General features: G+C 39.6%; 1 protein-coding gene across 1 annotated transcript in view; it reads right to left on the bottom strand.

Annotated features, from left to right (window-relative positions):
• Positions 1-5812: 5812 nt before the first annotated feature.
• LOC137344498 (uncharacterized) overlaps positions 5813-21275 on the bottom strand; it is a 32793-nt gene continuing 17330 nt past the window's right edge. The window contains exons 2-5 of the mRNA XM_068007532.1: positions 15972-16084; positions 13650-13743; positions 7908-10302; positions 5813-7114 (exon numbers count right to left, since the gene is read on the bottom strand). Coding sequence (XP_067863633.1) covers positions 7015-7114; positions 7908-10302; positions 13650-13743; positions 15972-16084 — 2702 coding nt within the window. The 3' untranslated portion in view covers positions 5813-7014. The remainder of the gene's footprint in view (positions 7115-7907; positions 10303-13649; positions 13744-15971; positions 16085-21275) is intronic.

Genomic DNA, 21275 nt, shown 5'->3' with positions numbered 1-21275 from the left:
CAGCAGAGAGGAGAGATAAGGTGCATAGAAAACTAGCAGGGACAAAGAGCAACAGAATAAAGAATAGTGTAGAAAGAGCAGGAATTCGAAGGGAGAAAAAGCAAAGCAGACTAACATGGTGTTGGAAGCATGTCTGTTAATGCGAGGAGTGTTATAAATAAGGTTGATGTGCTGCAGGCACAAGTTGCTACATAGGGTTATGATATAGTGGATATATAACAGAGACCTGGCTTAAACATGGGCAGGAATGGAACTAAACATTCCTGGCTACAAAGCATTCAGGAGGGATAGGGAAGGAAAAAAGCTAGGAGGGAGGTGGCAGTATTGATCAAGGATAATATTACAGAGGGACAATATACTAGAGGGTTCAAAGTCTGAATCTATTTGGTTAGATTTAAGGAACAGAAAAGGAGCTATTACATTGGTGGGTGTTTACTATGGACCCCCAATTGGTGAGAAGGAGATAGAGGAGCAAATCTGTAGGTAAATTTTAGAGAAATGTAAAAATAATAGAGCAGTAATAGTTGTGGGGTGGGGGGGAGGTGAAACAATGGAAGCTGCAAGGAGGGTGTAGAATTCCTAAAATGTATACAGGAGAATACTTAATCAGTATGTTTCTCTGATGTGGAGATACCGGTGATGGACTGGGGTTGACAATTGTAAACAATTTTACAACACCAAGTTATAGTCCAGCAATTTTATTTTAAATTCACAAGCTTTCGGAGGCTTCCTCCTTCCTCAGGTGAATGTTGTGGAAATCAACCCCAGTCCATCACCGGCATCTCCACATCAGACAAGAATGGAAGGCCTTTCACACCTAAACAAAGCTGTGAGCCAAGGGCGCATCACAGGGAGGAATACCGCATTGTCCTGACGTTGTGCAGGTAGCAGGGAGGAGACAAGGAGTTGTCTCTTGACCTCACAGCTCTGCACAACTAAGGAGTTTTGAATCACCGAGATGCCCAGTTTAAGGGGTGTGAATGTCAAGCAATCCAACAGATTGATAGCTGAAACCACTGATGAGGCCCAGGTGGGGGTTTGCATGACTGGAACACTATAAGAAAATACAACAGCAGCACGTGGAGGCTGGAGTCAGGTGAAGACGGACAGAGACCAGTCACCTCCAGATCCAGGCCTACAATCAACATCGGTAACGACCAGCCACATGGGTGATTGTAAGTTCCAGGCAAACCACTAAGGGGTTTGCAACGTGGAGGCTGCGGTCAAGGGAAGAAGGATGGAAACCGGTTATTTCCAGGTCTAGGCCCCATGATCAGCATCGGTAACGACTAGCCGCATTGGTGATTGTAAGTTTCGGTCAAATCATAGAAGGGTTTGTACTGGGGTTTTGTTGGTCTAATAAACTAACAAGTTTGGGTTGAACCAAAGCCTGTTTGTCATGTGCAGTTCTGTTCTTGTAATTCTGAGGTTCGAGAATCGGTGTAAGGCAGAAGGGAACGGAATACCTTACACCCGATTGAGTTCTTTGATGAAGTACCAGAGAGGGTTGATGACGGTAGAGTAGTAGATGTTGTATAAATGGACTTTCAAAAGGCATTTGATAAAGCACCACATGACAGACTTATTCAGAAAATAGAAGCACGCGGGATTAAAGGGACAGTGGTAACTTGGGTACGTAATTGGCTAAAGGATAGGAGGCAGAGAATAGTGGTGAATGGATATTTTTCTGACTGGAGAGAAGTATGCAGTGGGGTTCCCCAGGGATTGGTATTAGAACCATTGCTTTTCTTGATGACCTGGACTTGGGCATAGGGAATATAATTTTGAAGTTTGCGGATAATACAAAACTTGGCAATGTAGTAAATAGTGAACAGGATAGTAGCAGACTTCAGGACAGAGACAGACTGGTGAAATGGACAGACACATGGCAATTGCAATTTAATGTGGATAAGTGTGAAGTGATGCACTTTGGGAGGAACAACATGGAGAGGCAGTATAATGTAAATGGTACTATTTTGAGGGGGGTGCAAGAGCAGAGGGACATGGGGGTGCATATTCACAAATCTTTGAAGCTGGCAGGGCAAGTTGATAAGGCGGTTAAGAAAGTGTATGAGATACTTGGCTTTGTAAATAGGGGCATTGAATACAAAAACAAGGAAGTTATGCTAAACCTTTACAAATCACTGCTTAGGCCTCAGCTGGAGTATTGTGTACATTTCTGGGCACCGTATTTTAGGAAGGATGTCAAGACCTTGGAGAGGGTACAGAGGAGGTTTACCAAGATGATACCAAGGATGAGAGCCTTCAGTTATGGGGGCGGAGGGGGGGAAGATTGGAGGAGCTGGGATTGTTTTCTTTAGTGCATTGAAAGTTAGAGGTATTCAAAATAATGAGCTGTTTTGATAGGGAAAATGGGGAGAAACTGTTTCCTCTGGCAAGTAGGTCGGCAACCAAAGGTCAGATTTTAAAAGCATTGGCAAAACAACTAGAAGGGAAATGAGAAGTTTTTTCACAGAGGGTTGTTAAGATCTGGAACGCACCTGAAAGGGTGGTGGAAGCAGATTCCATTGGAACTTTCAAGAGGCAATTGGACATGTACTTGAAGAGAATTAATTTGCAGGGTTACGGGGAAAAAGCTGAGGTGTGGGACTAAATTGGACAGTTCTTTCAAAGATCGGGCGTGGGCACGACGGGCCGAATGGTCTCCTTCTGTGCTGTAAGATTCTATGTATTAACAAAGACACATTATTGATCACAAAAATGGTCCAGAAAAATTGCTACCACTACACGTAAAGATCGCTTTGTAGACATGAGTACTAACAATCTGGAAATTCCACTTGTAAGTTTTTTTTAAGGAGAGGGAGTTTATTCACTATCACTAAATCAACCAAGCTAATATGAGTGTGTCCTTTTATAAAAGTATAAGAAACTGTAGGGCATCACCAAATTTTATTTCAAATATGGGCAAATGATTCCAGAGAAAATAATAGTGATTAATGCAAATAGTTTGCTTGAAGGAGATTTAACCCAACAGTTCTCCAAGTTCCCAATCTCATTTAGGCTGTCTAGGAAGATTCTGAATGGAGGCATTCACCAAAGGAAGGAAAAATCAGAGCGTTAAATCAACGCTACTGGTGAAAATGCAGCCCTTTAGTGTCAATCACAATCATGTCACAGATCAGCCTCATGATCAAGAACAATCCATGATACTGGAAACCTGATGAAAAGAAAAAATGTGTCTGCTTGGGAGCTAAAAATCTAATTCATATGAACTAACAGGAGTAAAGTTTGAACACTATGAACTCATCCTGAGATTGAGACACTGCCAGCTACATATTGTCTTCAATATGTAGAAGTAGCACGATGCAGAAGGCAAGGTAATAAAGCAGGTAGTGACATTACCTGACAAGAATGGGTTACCCATCATCGTAAGGTAGGAGTTTGTTTTCCTGCACGTTAGTGGAATATAGATCTTCAAAATTATATTCATGATGAAATATATGGCCTTGATCTTACTGATTCTGGTGTAAGAAAATAATGTGTCTTTTCATGAAGCTTATGGAAAAAATTTGAACATTAAAGCTTTACCTTTATAGGATAACATTAATAGCCAGCATTACTAAAGCAGCACCATGTAAACATCTAACTTCTTACCTCCTAGGTGACTTGGGCTAAGACTGACAATCTATTCTCCTAGGAAAAACCAGAATGTAAAAGTGTCCATGGTCTTCCCATTGAGAGTTTAGCCCGAGTGTTATAAATACCAGGCCATCTCCATCCTCAATTAATTAGAATGGGGTACAACAGTATGTGATGAAGGGGGTGCAAGTCTATGTATTAGCATTTGTGATTTTAAATCATTAAATAAGTATTTGTTTCTAACTAAATATTTGAATTGATAGCAAAAATTAACTGATAGATGTATTCTCATCAACTGAAAATGTAGGACGATTGGTGAACGGTTGTTCTTCAGACTGGAAGGAGGTGCACAGTGGTATTCCCCAGGGGTCGGTACTAGGACCACTACTTTACTTGATATATGAACGGACACCGCGCAACAATCGCCAGACAGGAGGGGAACACTTTAGCAGTCAAGGACATTCAGCCACCGATCTTCAGGTAAGCGTTCTCCAAGGCGGCCTTCGAGACACACGACAACGCAAAATCGTCGAGCAGAAGTTGATAGCCAAGTTCCGCACCCATGAGGACGGCCTCAACCGGGATCTTGGGTTCATGTCACGCTACACGTAACCCCACCAGAAAAAAAATGTTTTTTAATATTCTCTCTCTCTCTCTCTGCCATTTTGGGTTTCTTTCTGCCTGTCTGTGTAATTGACACAATGTATATCCAGTGTACTGGGACGTGCTGTTCTCCGTGACTGGCCTGTTTGAATAACAACGACACCTTTTGATTGGTGTGATGCTGTCCCAGCCTAGTATAAGATATGCGATTTGAGAACCTTTTCACTCATTCATCTGACGAAGGGGATAATCTCCGAAAGCTTGTGATTTTAAAATAAATTTGTTGGACTATAACCTGGTGTTGTAAGATTCCTTACATTTGATATATATTAATGACTTGGACTTGGGTGTACAGGGCAAAATTTCAAAATTTGCAGATACACAAAACTTGGAAGTGTAGTGAACAGTGAGGAGGATAGTGGTAGACTTCAAGAGGACAGTCAGGCTGGTGGAATAGGCAGATACATGGCAGATGAAATTTAACACCGAGAAGTGCAAAGTGATACATTTTGGTAGGAAGAATGGGAAGAGGCAATATGAACTACAATTCTAAAGGGGGTGCAGTAACAGAGAGACCTGAGGGTATAGGTGCACAAATCGCTCAAGGTGGGAGGACAGGTTGAGAAAGCGGTTAAAAAGCATGCTGGATCCTGGGCTTTATAAATAGAGGCATAGAGTACAAAAGCAAGGAAGTTATAATGAACCTTTATAAAACACTGGTTTGGCCACAACTAGAGTATTGTGTCCAATTCTGGGCATCGCACTTTAGGAAGGATGTGAAGGTCTTAGAGAGGGTGTAGAAAAGATTTACTAGAATGGTTCCAGGGATGAGGGACTTCAGTTACATGGATAGACTGGAGAAGCTGGGGTTGTTCTCCTTAGAGCAGAGAAGACTGAGAGGAGATTTGATAGAGGTGTTCAAAATCATGAGGGGTCTAGACAGGGTAGATAGAGAGAAGCTGTTACCATTGGCAGAAGGGTCAAGAAGCAGAGGACACAGATTTAAGGTGATTGGCAAAAGAACCAAAGGTGACATAAGGAAAAACCTTTTTATGCAGCGAGTGGTTATGATCTGGAATGCACTGCCTGAAAGAGCGGTGGAGACAGATTCAATCGTGGCTTTCAAAAGGGAATTGGATAAGTATTTGAAGGAACAAAATTTGCAGGGCTACAGGGAAAGGGCGGGGGGAGTGGGACTAGCTGGATTGCTCTTGCAGAGAGCCGGCACAGGCTGAACGGCCTCCTTCTGTGCTGTAACCATTCTATGATTGCATTTGTAAATTTTAATAAAACTGTACAGTTGATTTAGTGCTTAATCAAAATGACTTACAGCATTGATTGTACAAGATTATTGTTTATTGACCTCATGAAGTATAGTCATGATGTGGAGATGCCGGTGATGGACTGGGGTTGACAATTGTAAACAATTTTACAACACCAAGTTATAGTCCAGCAATTTTATTTTAAATTCACAAGCTTTCGGAGATTTTCTCCTTCCTCAGGCAAATGTTTCAAGATCTCCTTGAAGCCTACGCATTTATACAATGTATAAATGCGTAGGCTTCAAGGAGATCTTGAAACATTTGCCTGAGGAAGGAGAAAATCTCCGAAAGCTTGTGAATTTAAAATAAAATTGCTGGACTATAACTTGGTGTTGTAAAATTGTTTACAAATGAAGTATAGTGTCAGCTTTCCTGTTAAGGAACCACCATTTATCCAAACTTTCATTATCACAAATTTTGGTGTAAATATTACAGAGGAAAAAAACAGCATCGAGATTAAGAATATCGTGCATAGATACTTCTGCGATACACCGATCTTACCCAAATTTACACTAAATTACATTTTTGATCTTTATCCAAAATAGAACACTTAAATAAAATGTTTAATTTGATGTCAAACTCACTATACAAATCAAAGTACCAATTAGATACAGGGCAATCCTCCTCCTTCCCCCTCCTCCATCTGATAAAGAAATGTGCATTCTCATTTTTAAACTTATACAATGTAGAGATTATAAGTAGGTAATTCTGGTAAATTTAGTTACAAAAGGATTATATAACAGGTCCAACTTATAACATACACCATTATTTTATACCATAGAAGTCAGTACTTCATTAAAAAATATAAAATACTTTAAACTTTTACTCTGGGGAACAGACATGCCAAATACACTCCCCCATTGTGAAAATAAATCAAAATAAAAAAAGATAATTAAATACTTAATTAATATTTTTACAGGACATTGTGTATTTTTATTTGATTTAAGTTTTTAGATTGTCTAAGACAAGCGTATAAAATGTTTACACTATAGTATACAAAGTGAAAGAAAAAGACTCAATTAAAATGCTTAAGAATACATTTTCCTAATGCTCCCATGATTGCAATTGCTATAGTACAAGATCAAGGTTGAATCTAAGTGTTAAAGGGTAATGTGCTAGAGCCATGCTACAGTATTACATAAATCAAAGGGCTTGTGTATTATACAACATACAGCAAAATAAAATTTTGTTCTGATAGGTACTTCAAAAAGGAATACCTGTTAAAAGCATGCATTTTATATAAGCATACGTACAGTCTAAACAAGTTGTAACGTGTGATCTATCACTGGCAAAAAATCTCTTCAGAATGCGTGTCATAAATATGAAGTCTACGTGCGCCCAATTGATGCTATGCTCAAATAAATTTATCGAAGCTGGGAAAATTATCCTCAGGAATGTTTCTAAAGTCAGTGTGAAGATCCTCTGAAGTTAACTAGGCGATATCCGCACTCAGTAGAAAATCTTTTGGGATAAAAGAGCAGATCCTCGTTTAGTTGTTTGGAGGGTACACCACAGTTATTGGTTGTTTTGTACCAGGCCGGATAGTAAACGTCCTGCCATGAGATTGTGAAAGCTGTACACTCTGTGAGCTGGAAAGGAATGGGAAGATACATAAAACTTTTTACTTTGCAAATGTACCAATTTAAAACCACACGACGACTGCAAATTCAGTACCTTCACAAGAAGGTCAGCTGTATCAGTTACTGGTAATGCTGCATTATTGCATAATTTGCACTCAGTAACTTCAATTCTTCGCAATGCACAAGAACCAAGGGCACCTTTAACACCACTAAATATCTCCAATGTCAATGGATAAAAATACCACACAATAATCTTCCATTATAATAAAAACAATTGCTGAGTGTCATTTCTGAGCAATCTCAATTACTGGTTGTAGTTATGACTGTTCTGGTCATGTCACTTTCTAGCGATCTCATTGGCTGCTGGTGATACTTTTGCTTACCAGCATTCAAAAGTCTGCCAAAAGTTTAACGGCTATTAGTGAATACTGATGTGAGTAATTGCTCCTCAATGCAGAGAAACAAAGAACTTTGAAGTAAACATTTAATTTAATTTACATTTTGTATTATTTATTTAACGTTTTAAACTTTTGATCATTTTAGCTAACATTTCTACAACAAATATCATTGTAGGTGTAAGGCAGAACTTTTAATTTATCAGTTATATTTTACTTTATATAGTTGTGACTTTTCCTTTTCCATAAGCAACACAATAGGACAACAACAAGTTAGTAAGTAACAGTAAGGAGCTAAAAAGACAGCAATAGAATTTCATGGTTTGGATAAACTATATGGACTTCTTGAACTTTGCTCTTAAAAAAGATTATTCTTTTATTAACAACTCCAGGACAAACGAACTCACCTTTTAGACCCTATGTCAGAATGATCAAAACCGGTGCTTAAATTTTGCACCTTAGACTGCAATTCATCAATAACTTTATTCTTCACTGCCAGTTTGTTTGTCGATGGCACAGTTTCTGTCTGCTGCTGCTTCACCTTTGGTACACTTTTTCCGTATGCTTTAGACTGTAAATGGGAAGCAGAATTGTATGAGCCTGAAACTTGCTTTGAATTCTGAAATTTCGCAGAACCTCCATTCACAGTAGCACTATTGATAAATGAGGGCTTTTCTGCAATTGGTGGCTTTGGCCAGTCGGAGCTTGTTGTGACAGGAGACAACAAACTACTGTTCAATGGCTGTCTGTTATTGAAATAGGAATTTCTATTGGTTAGGCTGTTATGGTCATTAGATGTTAAATAGTCAGCACTTTCATAGGTGGATCCCTGTAGAGAAAGCCCTCTCTTGTCTGAATTGCCAGCGTGTAGGTTGTCCATCCCAGATTCATCATTCACTTTTCTTTCTGGTTGGGAAGAATAATCCCTGCTAACGTCATCACGGTTAGAAAATTCCAATGGAGGTGGCAGAAATCCGAATGAGAGGTCTTCGTTCTCTTCATCACTGAAAAACGGTGGAGGAGGGATCAGAAGTAAAGACATGTCATCTTTTTGAGAATCTTCTGGTTCTGCAATTCTATGAGACGTTGAGTGGCGTGAAGGGTCAGACCATTCAAGACTCTTTTCAGCGCATTTTACAGGACTGACTATGTCATCCACGTGTATGCTTTGTGTTGTAATTTCTTGTTCTGCCCGTGATATCAAAGAACGTTCCTTGTAATTAGCTTTTGGTGTGATTTGGAATGTATTTGAATTTGTTGGTTTAATGTAGCGAGTGCTTCCCAAGGATAAGCTTGATGCCTCTGCACCTACTTTGGGAAATCCTTTGTTTTGTTGCTTAAGCTTATTTTTGGTAGAATCTCGCTGTTTTGCAGCCATAAGAAGAGCTAGTGGTGAACGTGGGTCAAAATTCTGCTCTGTGGTAGGGGGAGTTTGTTCTGCAGAAGAATCTGGAGCCTCTGCAGTTACTGTGGCTGTTTTGACCAGTCCCTCAACTGGTTTGGAGTACTGAAAATCTGACATAACATTTTCTGAGGAACTCTGGTTTTCAAAATCCCTTGTCACAGTGGATTTTGTTCTTTCTTCCTCTTTGTATTTTCCATATTCTATTCCAGAATCAATGGTTGAAACAGGTGAACTAGTGAAATTATGACTGTTGTTTGAATCATGAGTTTGGTTTGAACTGGTCTGCTGAATATTCATGTTATTGATCCAGTTCTTTTCTTTTTCATCTATGGAGAAGCCAGAATTTGAGGGGTGTATGCCAATGTTTTGTACTGATTTAGATTGTTGCATCAGTAGGTTGTTCTTGCGAGCTGGTTTTTGTGGTTTAGGTGGAACAGAATCTATCTGCACTTTATTCACACCTGGAGATTCAGTGTCTTCATCCTGCATTACTTTTTTATGCATGGAAGCATTCTGGTTACTTCCGCCGGTGTGATCCATTGGATACTGGTCCGCATCTTGCATGACTATCGTGGATTTGCTTTTATTTTGTTGGTCAGATTCTAATGAGGTTTCTGATCCATTAACTGGTTCTGAAAATCCATACAGTTTTGCTGTTGCTTTAGGATTGAAAGTTGACACAAACGAAGATTTTGAAATCACTTGAGGAGACTCTGCCGTGTACAAAGATCGATTATTTGAAACAGATATTTGTGAAGCAGTAGGAAGGAATTTAGGTGAAGATGGTGTATCGCTTTCAGGTTTTAGAGGAAGGTTAATATTATGTTGCACTAGATCCCTTTGTGGAGGAGGTGGTGGTGATTTTTTAGGATGTTTATTTTGATTAAGTTTTGTAACATCATCTTGCAGAGGAGATTTGAGAGAATAATCATTAGTTGGAAGAAACGGGGGAGGTAGAGGCAACGGTACTTTTGGAGGGGATGGGGGAGACGTTGTTGGGAATTGACCATCCTTTTGAAGAGGTTTTTGAGATGCCATTATTGGAGGTGGTGGAGGAGTCATTATTGGAGGTGGTGGAGGAGTCATTATTGGAGGTGGTGAAAAGTTTGTTTCAGGAGGTAGGTAGGCTGTCTGTAGGTTTGATGTAGGTTTTTGTTGTGATGTCATGTTTGGTGGTGGTGGTGGTGGTGGGGCCATCTTTGGAGGTGGTGGAACAACCACCTCATAAGACAAATTGGTCATATGTGGATTCTGATGAGTACTTTGTATTGGAGGTGGTGGAGGAGCCATTGGTGGAGGTGGTGGAATCCAGTCATCCTCTGGATTCTCAGGCACAGTGATGCTCTGTCCATAGTTTCCAACATTAGGCTTGTTGTTGCTGTATTTTACATCACTGCCTACATAATAGAAACATAATAGTTAGTTCAAATTTATCTTTGGTGATAACAGAAAAGATAGATTTTATTCCCCTAAGGAACATGGGATGTATGGAACATTCTTTGTTCCAGTCCTACTGAGGCCTCCTCCCTGACCTCTTTTCCAATACACTGATGACTATGTTAGTGCCGCTTCCTGCTCTCACTCCAAACTGGAAAATTTCATCAACTTTGCTTCTAACTGCGTGCTTTTCCTCAGCCACATTCCGGTGCCATGGGAGTCTTCTCCTCTTTGCCACATTTTCCATGCTTCCCTCCTCCTCTGTTATTACATAGAATTTGCAGCACAGAAATGGGCTATTTGGCCTATGCCAGTGTTTATGCTCCACTCGGGCCTCCTGCCACCCTACTTCATCTAACCCTATCAGCTATTCTGCTGTAACCGTTTACTTCTCCTCTGGATCTATCTTTTGTTTCTACACTTCTCTCATTATCATCTCCTTTTGCCTGATACCAGCATAATTTTGTCATTTAATCACTCCAGCCCTCCACCCTATCACAGTCCTCCTTTTGTTCTTTTCTTGTTCGCTTTTTCTCTGGCTCTGTATTTGCTTAAAACCTATTTATCTCTAACATCTTCCAGTTCTGATGAAAGATCATCAACCTGAAACGTTAACCTTGTTTCTCCCTCTACAGATGCTGCCTGACCTGCTGAGCGTTTCCAGAATTTTCTGTTTTTATTTTCAGATTTACAGCATCTGCAGTATTTTGCTTTTGAAATACAGTGATTCTGGTTATTGGCAAACCTGCAAATACTACAGTATCTAATGCTAATTTCATCACAAAGGGGCATAAAACATTTTAGGAATACGATTCTTCACGGCAAGCCTGCCCTTTCCTTGACTGCTCTAAAGCCCAGCTTCCTGTCTTCACTATATCTATCTATCTCCTCTTTCTCCACCACAGTGCTGATTGTCTATTGTATTAATTTATAATCTTTATTTCAATTACTTTCTCTGGTAGCTTACTCCATACGTAGAACTATTTATGACAGATTTTTCTGTTCCTTGCCCCCTCCTTTCACCCAGGTACTGGACAAGGAGCAGTGTGCTCAAAATGTGCTGCTCCTGTCCAGGGACTGGAGCACTGAGATTTCCTGTCCAGGGCCTATTTACATGGCCCAGGGATAATCCCAGCACAGGCCCATCCCTGGTTGTGCTTGGTACTGGTAGAAGGAGCAGGAAAGTCAGGAATAGGTGCAGGCCTGCTGCTGCATGTCGGGCCTAAGAAATAGGCACCTTCTGGCTGCCAATGGGGATTGGCAGTCAAATGTCCCGATTCTTTTGACTGACAATTGATCCGGAAAATGAGATGGGAGGCAGGGAATCTACATCTCACCTCATTTAAATGGCTCCATCAGGCCAGCATTTACTGTACATGCAGGCTGAGCCCTGCCCCCTATCCCTACCCCCCCTCCCCCAACCCAGGAAAGCCGCAGAAATCCCAGGAAAATGTAAAAAGGATAAGTCCCAGCAAACTGGTTCTCTGCCCATTGTTCTTCACTTTTGTATCAGGGTAAATGACATCCCCTGGGGAGAGGGGATGGGGGACAAGGGTCAGAATTAATCATCCCATTTGCTTCTATTTCTAAATGTTTTAAATTATGTCTCCTAGTTAGCAAACCTTGATTAGTTCAAACAGTTTGAGATGATCAACTTTATTAATCTCTCATCATTTTGAAAACCTACTTCCAAATAACTTAAGATTCCCAAGACCAGGAATCATTCTGGATTCACTAAACTGCACCCTTTCAAGAGCCACAATGTCGTTCCTATGCTATGGCCACCATTTCTTTCATAATTGCCAAGTCGTTCACTTTCACGACTCAAGAATCAGATTATTTGATTTTACACAATACTTTTAATTAAAAACACAAACTGACGTTAGCCTATTGTTTCATTTTGCACACAACTGTCCAGGATTTTTGAATTGGATAAAACCTGTATTCATGGAGCAAGAGGTTACTTGTTACCATAGTTACTTTACATTTTATTTCTTTGTATCACAAAAATCCATTTAACTGGATTAATGTGCCACGTTAAAAAAAGACAGTATGTGAAAATAAATGCTTCGATAAAATATCTTGCCTAGCTCCCATTATGTGTACTTAGTGATGCTTAACTGAACAGTTCGACATATAAATCACAATAGGCTTTTTCCCCCATTGTTTACTGAAGTCACAAATGTCATTTCAGGGTTCCCTACCTTAAACAAAAAAGGACATTGTTGGAGTTTTCAAGTATGAGAACTCTGGGTTTACAAGGATTTTACAGAACTCTGCCCAAAAGAGCAAATCACTGCGTGTACATAAAAAAGGCTATTCTTGCCACCAATTATCTCACCTTCACTTCGCCTATGCTCAGGTATGTTTCCATGGATACAGGTTGCCCTCCAGTACCTTACCCAAGCGACTATATTATTCATCAGCGAGCCTTGATAGTGAGCATCAAGAGTATATTCGACTGTAGGGGCATCAAAACTGACACCAATCATTTCCTCACCACCCAATGCTGAGAGGTACACTTCACCAGACGACCCCTGGATAGTGATCAGGAGAGAGGCCCCTTGCCTACCATCCCCCTCCCCAACGTGGGTCGTTGAGCCCAAGAGATATTTTTGGGGAAGATATAGTAAAAACATCAAATTTTGAAGGATAAATTAGAACAAGATGAAAAAAAAAAATCAAAAAATGGAAAAAGGCTCAAGAGAAAAGAGAAACCTGGTTAGAATAAAAGAATAGGGAAAATAAAATAAAATAATCACATGAATCCTTATCTTATCCAGACCGTTACTGTTGTCCAGGATCACAGTAACGTTTTTTTCCAGATTCCTGAAATGTGGTCCTGGGGCATTGCTGGTGATAAATTTGTGCTTACTTTCCAATCAATTCTTCCCAAACTCGTACACCACAGGTCTGTTTTCTCTTCTATCGCCCTGGAGTCTACAATATCAGAAGGAGGGTTTGGAGAAAAGATGGTGTACCCCTCTTAATAATTTACACATGCCACAATTTCTTATTCCAAGTCACCTATCCAGGGTTACTAAACCTGGTTAGTAGCAAATTGAATGAACTTGAGGGGGCACACCATTATGTACTAAACCACTTGAAATAATAACATTAAAATAATAGTTCCATTTGTAACTGCTGAAAATGTAAGAATTGGGAAAAGCACAATTTTTTTTTAAATTGGGCTTTTTTTAAAAAAACTATATTTTTGAAGCTGATGCCTTTTCATCACTCCTGTTCCTAATGACAGATTTAACCAAGTCACTTTCAGCAATTTCAAACATTTCAACCTGATATATACCTGTAATTATTGATGTTCTTGGAATCTTAGAAAACAATGCTTGGTCTGGCACAGTTGGAGTTGGCACAGCAATCCTTGGACGTTCATGAAATGGCTGCAAAGAAAAATTAGCTCATTCATTTTCTATTTATACATTGAGTGGTTGCTCTTACAGACATGCTCCACTTTAAACTGGTCAAGTTCTTAAATGTCTTGTTACCCTTCAACAATCACAGTATAGTTTAAAGGGGAATGGAAACATAGGAGGAATTAATTTTTGTTTAATGTATTTCACCTTTTTAGTTTAGAAAATCATGCTCTGCCAGATATTTTGAATTTTTACTAAAAAAAACTAAACATGATTTTATCATTGCCTGATCCCGGGGCCTTCCCTGTAACTAGGGTCATCAGAACAACCTAGCTGGAAGGGAAACCATACTTGAGAATCTCTATAGAGATGATAAAATTAATGTTTTTAAAAAAAATTGAAGAACTATGTGCGAAATATAGGGGATAACGTTAACCTAACCCTCCCAACGGGACACTGACAGGATAGGATCAGATCGGCCGCTCGTTTTACTCCCTGCCCGATTTTAACGTCCGTTGAAATCAATAGAAAGTAAAATCCGATCTGATTCCATCAGTTTCCCGCCAGGCGGGTTAGGTTAAAATCACCCCCATAAAAAGGGCTGCACTTTGAACAATGAAAGTTTGAGATGAACTGAAAGCCTGTTAGACGATACACCGGAGTAGAATTTCTGCACCGTTCTCCCAATCTCGTGCTGAAATTTCAAGGGAAGATCGGCGGAAACCTCTGAGAAGCAGAATTAACACCCATTTGTACCATTTCTCTGGGTTTCCACTGAAGTTACGGTGGGAGATTGGGAGAATTTGTGCAGAAATTCTACACCATGCTTAGCATTGAACACAAAATTTAGGTGATCAAAAATAACCAACAGGAGTCATGAATGAATTGTTTCAGCTCCCTCTGCCATTTAAGTGAGGTATACGATCCATGCCTAAACACCAAATACTCAGTTTATATTTACAATGACATTTAATTTCTAAGGACATTTTTGTTCTTTCCTTTTTCAGTGGACAAGCATATGACTGAGATCATGGTAGTAAATCAAGCCAATTGCAAAAGATGCAATGGAAAAATGTTTGTATCCATTTTATTATTGATAATACTGCATCTAATTGAGTTTATACTTGTAGCAAATGTATACATATCAATCAGATCCCTTCCTTCGTCCTATCCACGATCTAATGAGGTGTCTTAGCACAGAAGGCGGCCATTTGGCCCACTATGCCTGTGCTGGTTCTCTGAAAAAGCCATCAACTTAGTTCCTACTCTTTCCCCATTCTACCTTAAATTTTATTTTTTCAAATATTTATTCACTTTCCTTTTAAAAGCGATTATGGATTCTGCTTCCATGACTGTTTCTGATAGGACCTAACTGCGTAAAAAAAAATTCTCCTAACCTCTCCTTCAATTCTTTTGGCGATTATCTTAAATTTATGCCCTCGTTACCAACTCACCAATCAATGGAAATGGTTTTTCCCTATTTACTTATCAAAACCCTTCATAATTTTGAACACATATGTATTCAGCAACTTTTCATTACTCACTTTCCTAATACAGTTGGGCCACATAGAAACAATTTACAGTATAAAGTAAAATCTCCGTATTGCAATTTGTTTTCCATATAACCAAGTGCCTACTTATTTTCTGTGAAACCTGAGCATCTCATTTATCACCACAAGATACAACTGAATGCATCATAAAGCAGTGGAACCTGTTCTAAAAAAAAATGTTTAAATTTGGCCTATGCATTGAATGATATCTCAAAAACTTTTCCAGTTCAACTACTGGAAACCATCCAAAAAATTTAGAAATTCTTTTTTGAATATTATGCTGTACCTTTTGGCTCATATGAACAACCCAAAGCAGCAGAGACAAGTGTCTCTAGGTTCCAATCAAGAATGTGTCAATCTCAAATTAAGATGACAGTTCAGCATAACTGCTTCTCATTCTTTCATCAAAGTCTCAGGAACTATTAACTAGTACAGTCCTGCAATACATCTTTAGCACCAACATTTTTCCATAAAAACTTTACCTACATTTTCATTTGTGTAAAATCTAAAAGACCATTTGAAACAGAAATCTGATATGAATCATCCAGTTTTATTGAAGCCAAACTTCAAGTATTTCCTTAATTGGTTCAGTTTCACTGAGCCATGGGGTAGTGAGCTGACACAGACAATCTTTTTTGACAATAAAAGATATCTTTTGTTTTGACACTGAAACATTGTAAAAGAGGAACTAAAATCGAACATTACAATGGCAAGCTTGACAGTCGGCCGCTGTTTCACTTTCGCAGTTCCAGAATCCACGGTTGTATTCATTGCTCCTTTGCTAGATGTGACAGCTGATAGAATATTATCTAGTTTACCTGTAAGCAAACACAAATGTCAAACCTCAATTAATGCACTTTCACTTTATAAAATAATATTTATTTAAAAAACCCTCAAATTCTTCCTGTTTAGTGGGGGGAAAAAATCAACTCCCTCACACCCTCAGTGATTCACATATAAATAGGTTGGAGGATAATTATGATGACAACAGCAACTTGCACTTATATTTAATGTAGCAAAAAGTCACAAGGGGTTTCATAGAGGCGTAATTCAAAAAATGGACACTGAGCTAAAGAAGGAAATATTAGGAGGGGTGACCAAAAGCTTGGACAAAGAGGTAGGTTTTTAGAAGGGTCTTAAAAGGAGAAGCAGAGGGGTTTATGGACGTAATTCCACAGTGTGGGGCCTATATGGCTGAAGGCACGGCTGCCAATGGTGGGACCGGGGGGGGGGGGGGGGGGGGGCGGTGAGGAGAGAGGAGGGAAGGGTTAGAACAAGGGGCCAGAGTGAAACAAAGAGAGTTTGGGCAGATTGTATAGCTGGAGATAGTTAGAGTTAAGGAGGGGTGAGGCCATGAAGGGATTTAAACATGAGGATTTTACGAGTTGGGGTTGATCAGGAGCCAATATAGGTCAGTGAGGTGAGGGGTCATGGATGAGAGAGAGGTGGTGTGGGATAGGATATGGGCAGCAGAGTTTTGAATGAGCTGAAGTTTACGAAGCACGGAGGATGAGTGGCCGGCCAGGAAAACATTGGGATAGTCGAGTCTGGAGATGACATTGTCATGGTTGAGTGCAAGCAAGTGATGTTACATAGGTGGAAGTAGGCGATCTTTGTGATGGAGGAGATATGTGGTTGGTCGCTCGGCTTGGGGTTGAATAGGACACTGAGGTTGTGAACAGCCTGAGTCAGTGGATGGGGAAGGGGATGAATCAGTGTCAAGGGTACAGAATTTGTGCCAGGGGCAGAATTACTATATTTAAATAATTTTTTTTAGAATACAAGGGTTACATCTGAAAGACAAAAATAATTGAACTAAATCTGCCATTTATCTAGAGATTAAATATAGGACACAAGAGATATGAACAGAATTAACTGGTTTTAAATCAAAAAATATTGCATCATCATAGAGTAACAAGCGAGTGTGACACACACACGGGAGACTAAAAGCTTTATTAATGTAGAAGAAACAACATTTTTCATTTGAACACACATATATATAAAAAAATTTTAAAAGTTGAGTCTGCCTGGCTGAGTTTCTTGAGTGTTATTTTAAAGCACATTGGTGCATGGGAACAATGTGACTGAAAATTTTAATTTATCATTGGTCCATTGTAGCCTCTGCTCATTGGTTCCCGGTAACTAGGTGTTTATTTAAGGTCAGGCCAATGTTTGGAGGTCTTCAGTTACTAAATACTCCATTCTGCCAGATTTACTCTGGAGTTGGAAAATTAAGGCATTTTTCAGCAGGCGCAACAAGATTAATATCATTACTGTGCACATTTCATTTTTATTTATCTTTTTAGTTTCATTTATTTGTTTTTTTTTTAAAAAGACAGTCACTGATTGGGAAGCTCAGCCACGATTCCGTTCCTGAGGCCTCGTGGATCCATATCCATTGTCCCCTGTCAAGGGATTTTTTTCCCCCCTCTATTTTATGGCTGTTAAAAATCTTTTTCCGCAGTTATTTACCTTCTCATAGGCAGGCACTGGTTGGGAAACTCAGCTGCTCATTCCCATTTACATTTAGCAGTTGCTATTGTCTACATTTTATTTAAGATTATCTTTAAAAATATTTTTAGTGCAATAGATCAGTGGCATCACTATTTTATCTTTTAAAATGCATTTCCAGAGTTATGATTGATACTCGTTCAAATATATAAATGATTTGCTTGGAACATGAATAGTTTTAATATACTTTTTACCTTCTTCTGTAAAAAGTAGATTTGAATCAGTGCCTGACTGTAACAACTTCCAGTGCATCCTCTTACCTGCATCCAGCCACGGCCCTACATCACCAATCTCCTTCTGGAGGTTGCTGCTACCCTCTACTACTTCCCCATATAAATATGATCATTACGAGAACCTCAAACACTGTCTGCAACTCTCACGAGTAGCTGGTTACCAGGATGTCTACCCACCTCAAGGATGATATATTCTGCTTTTTATGTGTCCCCCACGCAAATATTGTAAAATCAAACGTTCATTATGGAAAATTCACTCCCCCAACTACACAGTTTAATTTTATTTACTCACACAAGTCAGGAAACTGCTGCGCTACATATCAGAAGAGAAAGAATGGGGCTTGCCTTCCACCAGCTGATCACATGCTTTCTTTAGAACATGGTGACATTACAAAGACTGTTATCTATTATAAGGGTCATAGTGCTTGCGTCTACTATTGCTATTGTTCTGTGATTATTAGTAAGAGGTGCGCTTGGATTTAGGAGAGCACAATGTGTCAGTTCTCTCTCCCTGAGTTGGTGCATTCTGCAGTTACAATGAGCTCCATCCAGCAGCCTGTCTAGGAACCAACATGATTCCTAAGTGTGGCAAGTAATTTGGAACTACAGCATGTCCTGAGACTCAAAGAAGTGAGTGAGTGGATGTGTGGGGGAGGGGTATGAACAAATATTTGAAAAGTTATTTGCCTCCTTTAGAAATGCAAAATAGGCCCTGGGACTAGCTAAATAGCCAAGCATAATTGTATGGTATTGCAGTATCGTAACACCAAAGATTAGTTGGTGCGGACTTTAAAATACCAAAAGAGAAAGGTAGAAACAAGGGTGAAGAGGAGAAAAAGGTCAAAATACTAAATGAATTACTGGTCAAGATAAAGACAAATAAATCCACAGCGCCTGATGGTCTTTATCCTGGAGTGCTGGGCGTGATGAGGGGAGAGATTTATGGGGCACTAAGTATCCTTATGAGAAAGTCACTGAGTGCTAGTGAGGTATCTGCACTGGAAAAAATAAATGTGATACATATATTTAAAAAGGAAGAAAAATTGAATCCAGGCAACTACAGGCTAACTTCTACACCAGGTAAAGTACTGGAAATATTCTAAAAGAAGTATCTGCATAGAAATAACAACAAAAAAAAATATTCTTGAGAACGGGAAGATCATGTATGACAAACTTTCTTGATGACTTTGAGGGCATAACCGATCAAATGCAGCGTGGAACCCATGGAAATCCAAATTCAGGTATGGGATTGGATATGAAGTTGGATAAAGAATATGAAGCCCAGGTACTGATGAGATCTGTTTTGTTAAACTGAGGTGAGTTGAGTGGAGTTCAACGGGGATCAGACTGTTTTTCATTTTTGTTTGAGGGAGGATCGTTGGCTAGGACATTGGAAGAATCTTCTGCTCTTCAAATAGTGTCATAGATCTTTTAGGTCCACCCAAGCAGACAGGACCTTGAAAGGCAGCATCACTAACGATGCACCATCCATCTGCACTGCGCTGGAGTGTCAACTTAGATTATGTCACACAGGAAGGCGGGTGCCCTTAATCAGCTGCCCCAGATTCTAAACAAAGATTTGACCACAAACAGCCACTAGCAGTGGTTCCAAGAGAAGTTAGGAGTTTTAGAAATGGATGTGACTTCTGAGAACAGGAGTTTTATATCCTAGTGAAAAATTCAAAAGAGCATTTTTGCAGAACAGGAGGAGAGAACCAAAATAGATACAAACCATCAAGAAAAATCATTGAAGAGGAGACTCAATGCTGACAGAATCCGACACAGGTTAAAAAAATGACTAAAGTTAAATCAGTGAGATTGTCTTAAGGGGAATTAAGTTGCACCATGGAACTGGAGAGCTGCACAATCCACAAGAGAGAGATACAGAGAGTGCAGAGCTGTAATTAGGAGGGATCTCACAAGGAGCAACATGAAGAAGTGCAAGCAAGTATCTGAAGACCTAAGGAATTAAGGAAGCTGTAGCTGCAATCCAATAGATGGGTACCAAACAGTTCAGAGAATTTGCAGATGATATCTGTATTTGTGTTGGTTCCAACCTTCAACTGAAACTGCACAATACAAACTGATGAGCAGTAGTTAATAAACCATCAGCTTCATTTGCAACACATATTTCTGTAGTGATAATGATAGTCGGTTAACAGGAAACAACCTTTACAAATACGTAACAAAGCATTTGCATTAACCAAACCTGTTTTGCAGTTGTAGAAAAGCACATTCTAATTATATCATGAGTTTAATTTTGTTTCATTTGTTCTCGGCTGTCGGTAGCACTGGCAAGGTTGTGTTTATTGTCCATCCCTAGTTGCGCTAAGGAGGTGATGTTTGACCTTCTTTCTTGAACTGCTGCATTCCTTGTGGTGATGGTACTCCCACAATGCTGTTAGGTAGGGGACTCCACAATTTTGACCCAACTATGATGAAGGAACAGCAACACATGTTAAAGTCAGGATAGTGTGACTTGGAGGGGAGCATAGTGGTAATCATATTCCCATAACATTGTCCTTCTTGAAGGTAAAGGAAATAGGGCCTGGGAGGAACTGTCAAAATAAAGTTGATAAATTACTGCAGTGCTTCTACAGTGGTGGTGGAAGGGGTAGTTAAGTTCAGTGTCTAGGCACTGCTCAAGCGGACTGCTGTGTCCTCGATAGTGTTGAGCTCCCTAATGTTGTTGAGGCTGCAGCCAGCCAGGCAAGAAGCAAATATTCCATCACGCTCCTGATTTAAGCCTTAGTAGATGGTTGAGAGTCATTGAGGGAATCAGAAGATGTCATTCATCACAAAGCAAAATTCAGTCAGCAGAAAAATTTATTGTGCATGTAAAAGACACTAATTTTCCCATGGTCAGATAAGGCAGCCTCAAATCTATTTAGAGATATTTAGTTTTTTTTAATTCGTTCATGGGATGTGGGTGTCGCCAGCAAGGCCAGCATTTATTGCCCATCCCTAATTGACCTAGAGAAAGTGGTGGTGAGCTGCCTTCTTGAACCACTGTAGTCCGTGTGGTAAATCAGTTCCCTGATTTTGTTCACTTGGTAGCGGTGTGATTGCTAGGAAAACTTTTGATGTTTAGCACGTGATTCTGTCTTGCATTTGGCTAAAGGGAAGCCAGTATTTTACAATATTAAGCAACAAGCATGTTCTGTTATGCCCATGTACAGAACTAAAGTAGGACCATGAAAAGTGTATTTCATGGATGTTATTCTTGAGCTGAACAATGCAGCCATAGTTTAAAAAATGTACTCAC

Source organism: Heptranchias perlo, chromosome 27, assembly GCF_035084215.1.
Source record: "Heptranchias perlo isolate sHepPer1 chromosome 27, sHepPer1.hap1, whole genome shotgun sequence".
NCBI lineage: Eukaryota > Metazoa > Chordata > Chondrichthyes > Hexanchiformes > Hexanchidae > Heptranchias > Heptranchias perlo.
This window is presented reverse-complemented; position numbering and strand designations above follow the sequence as displayed.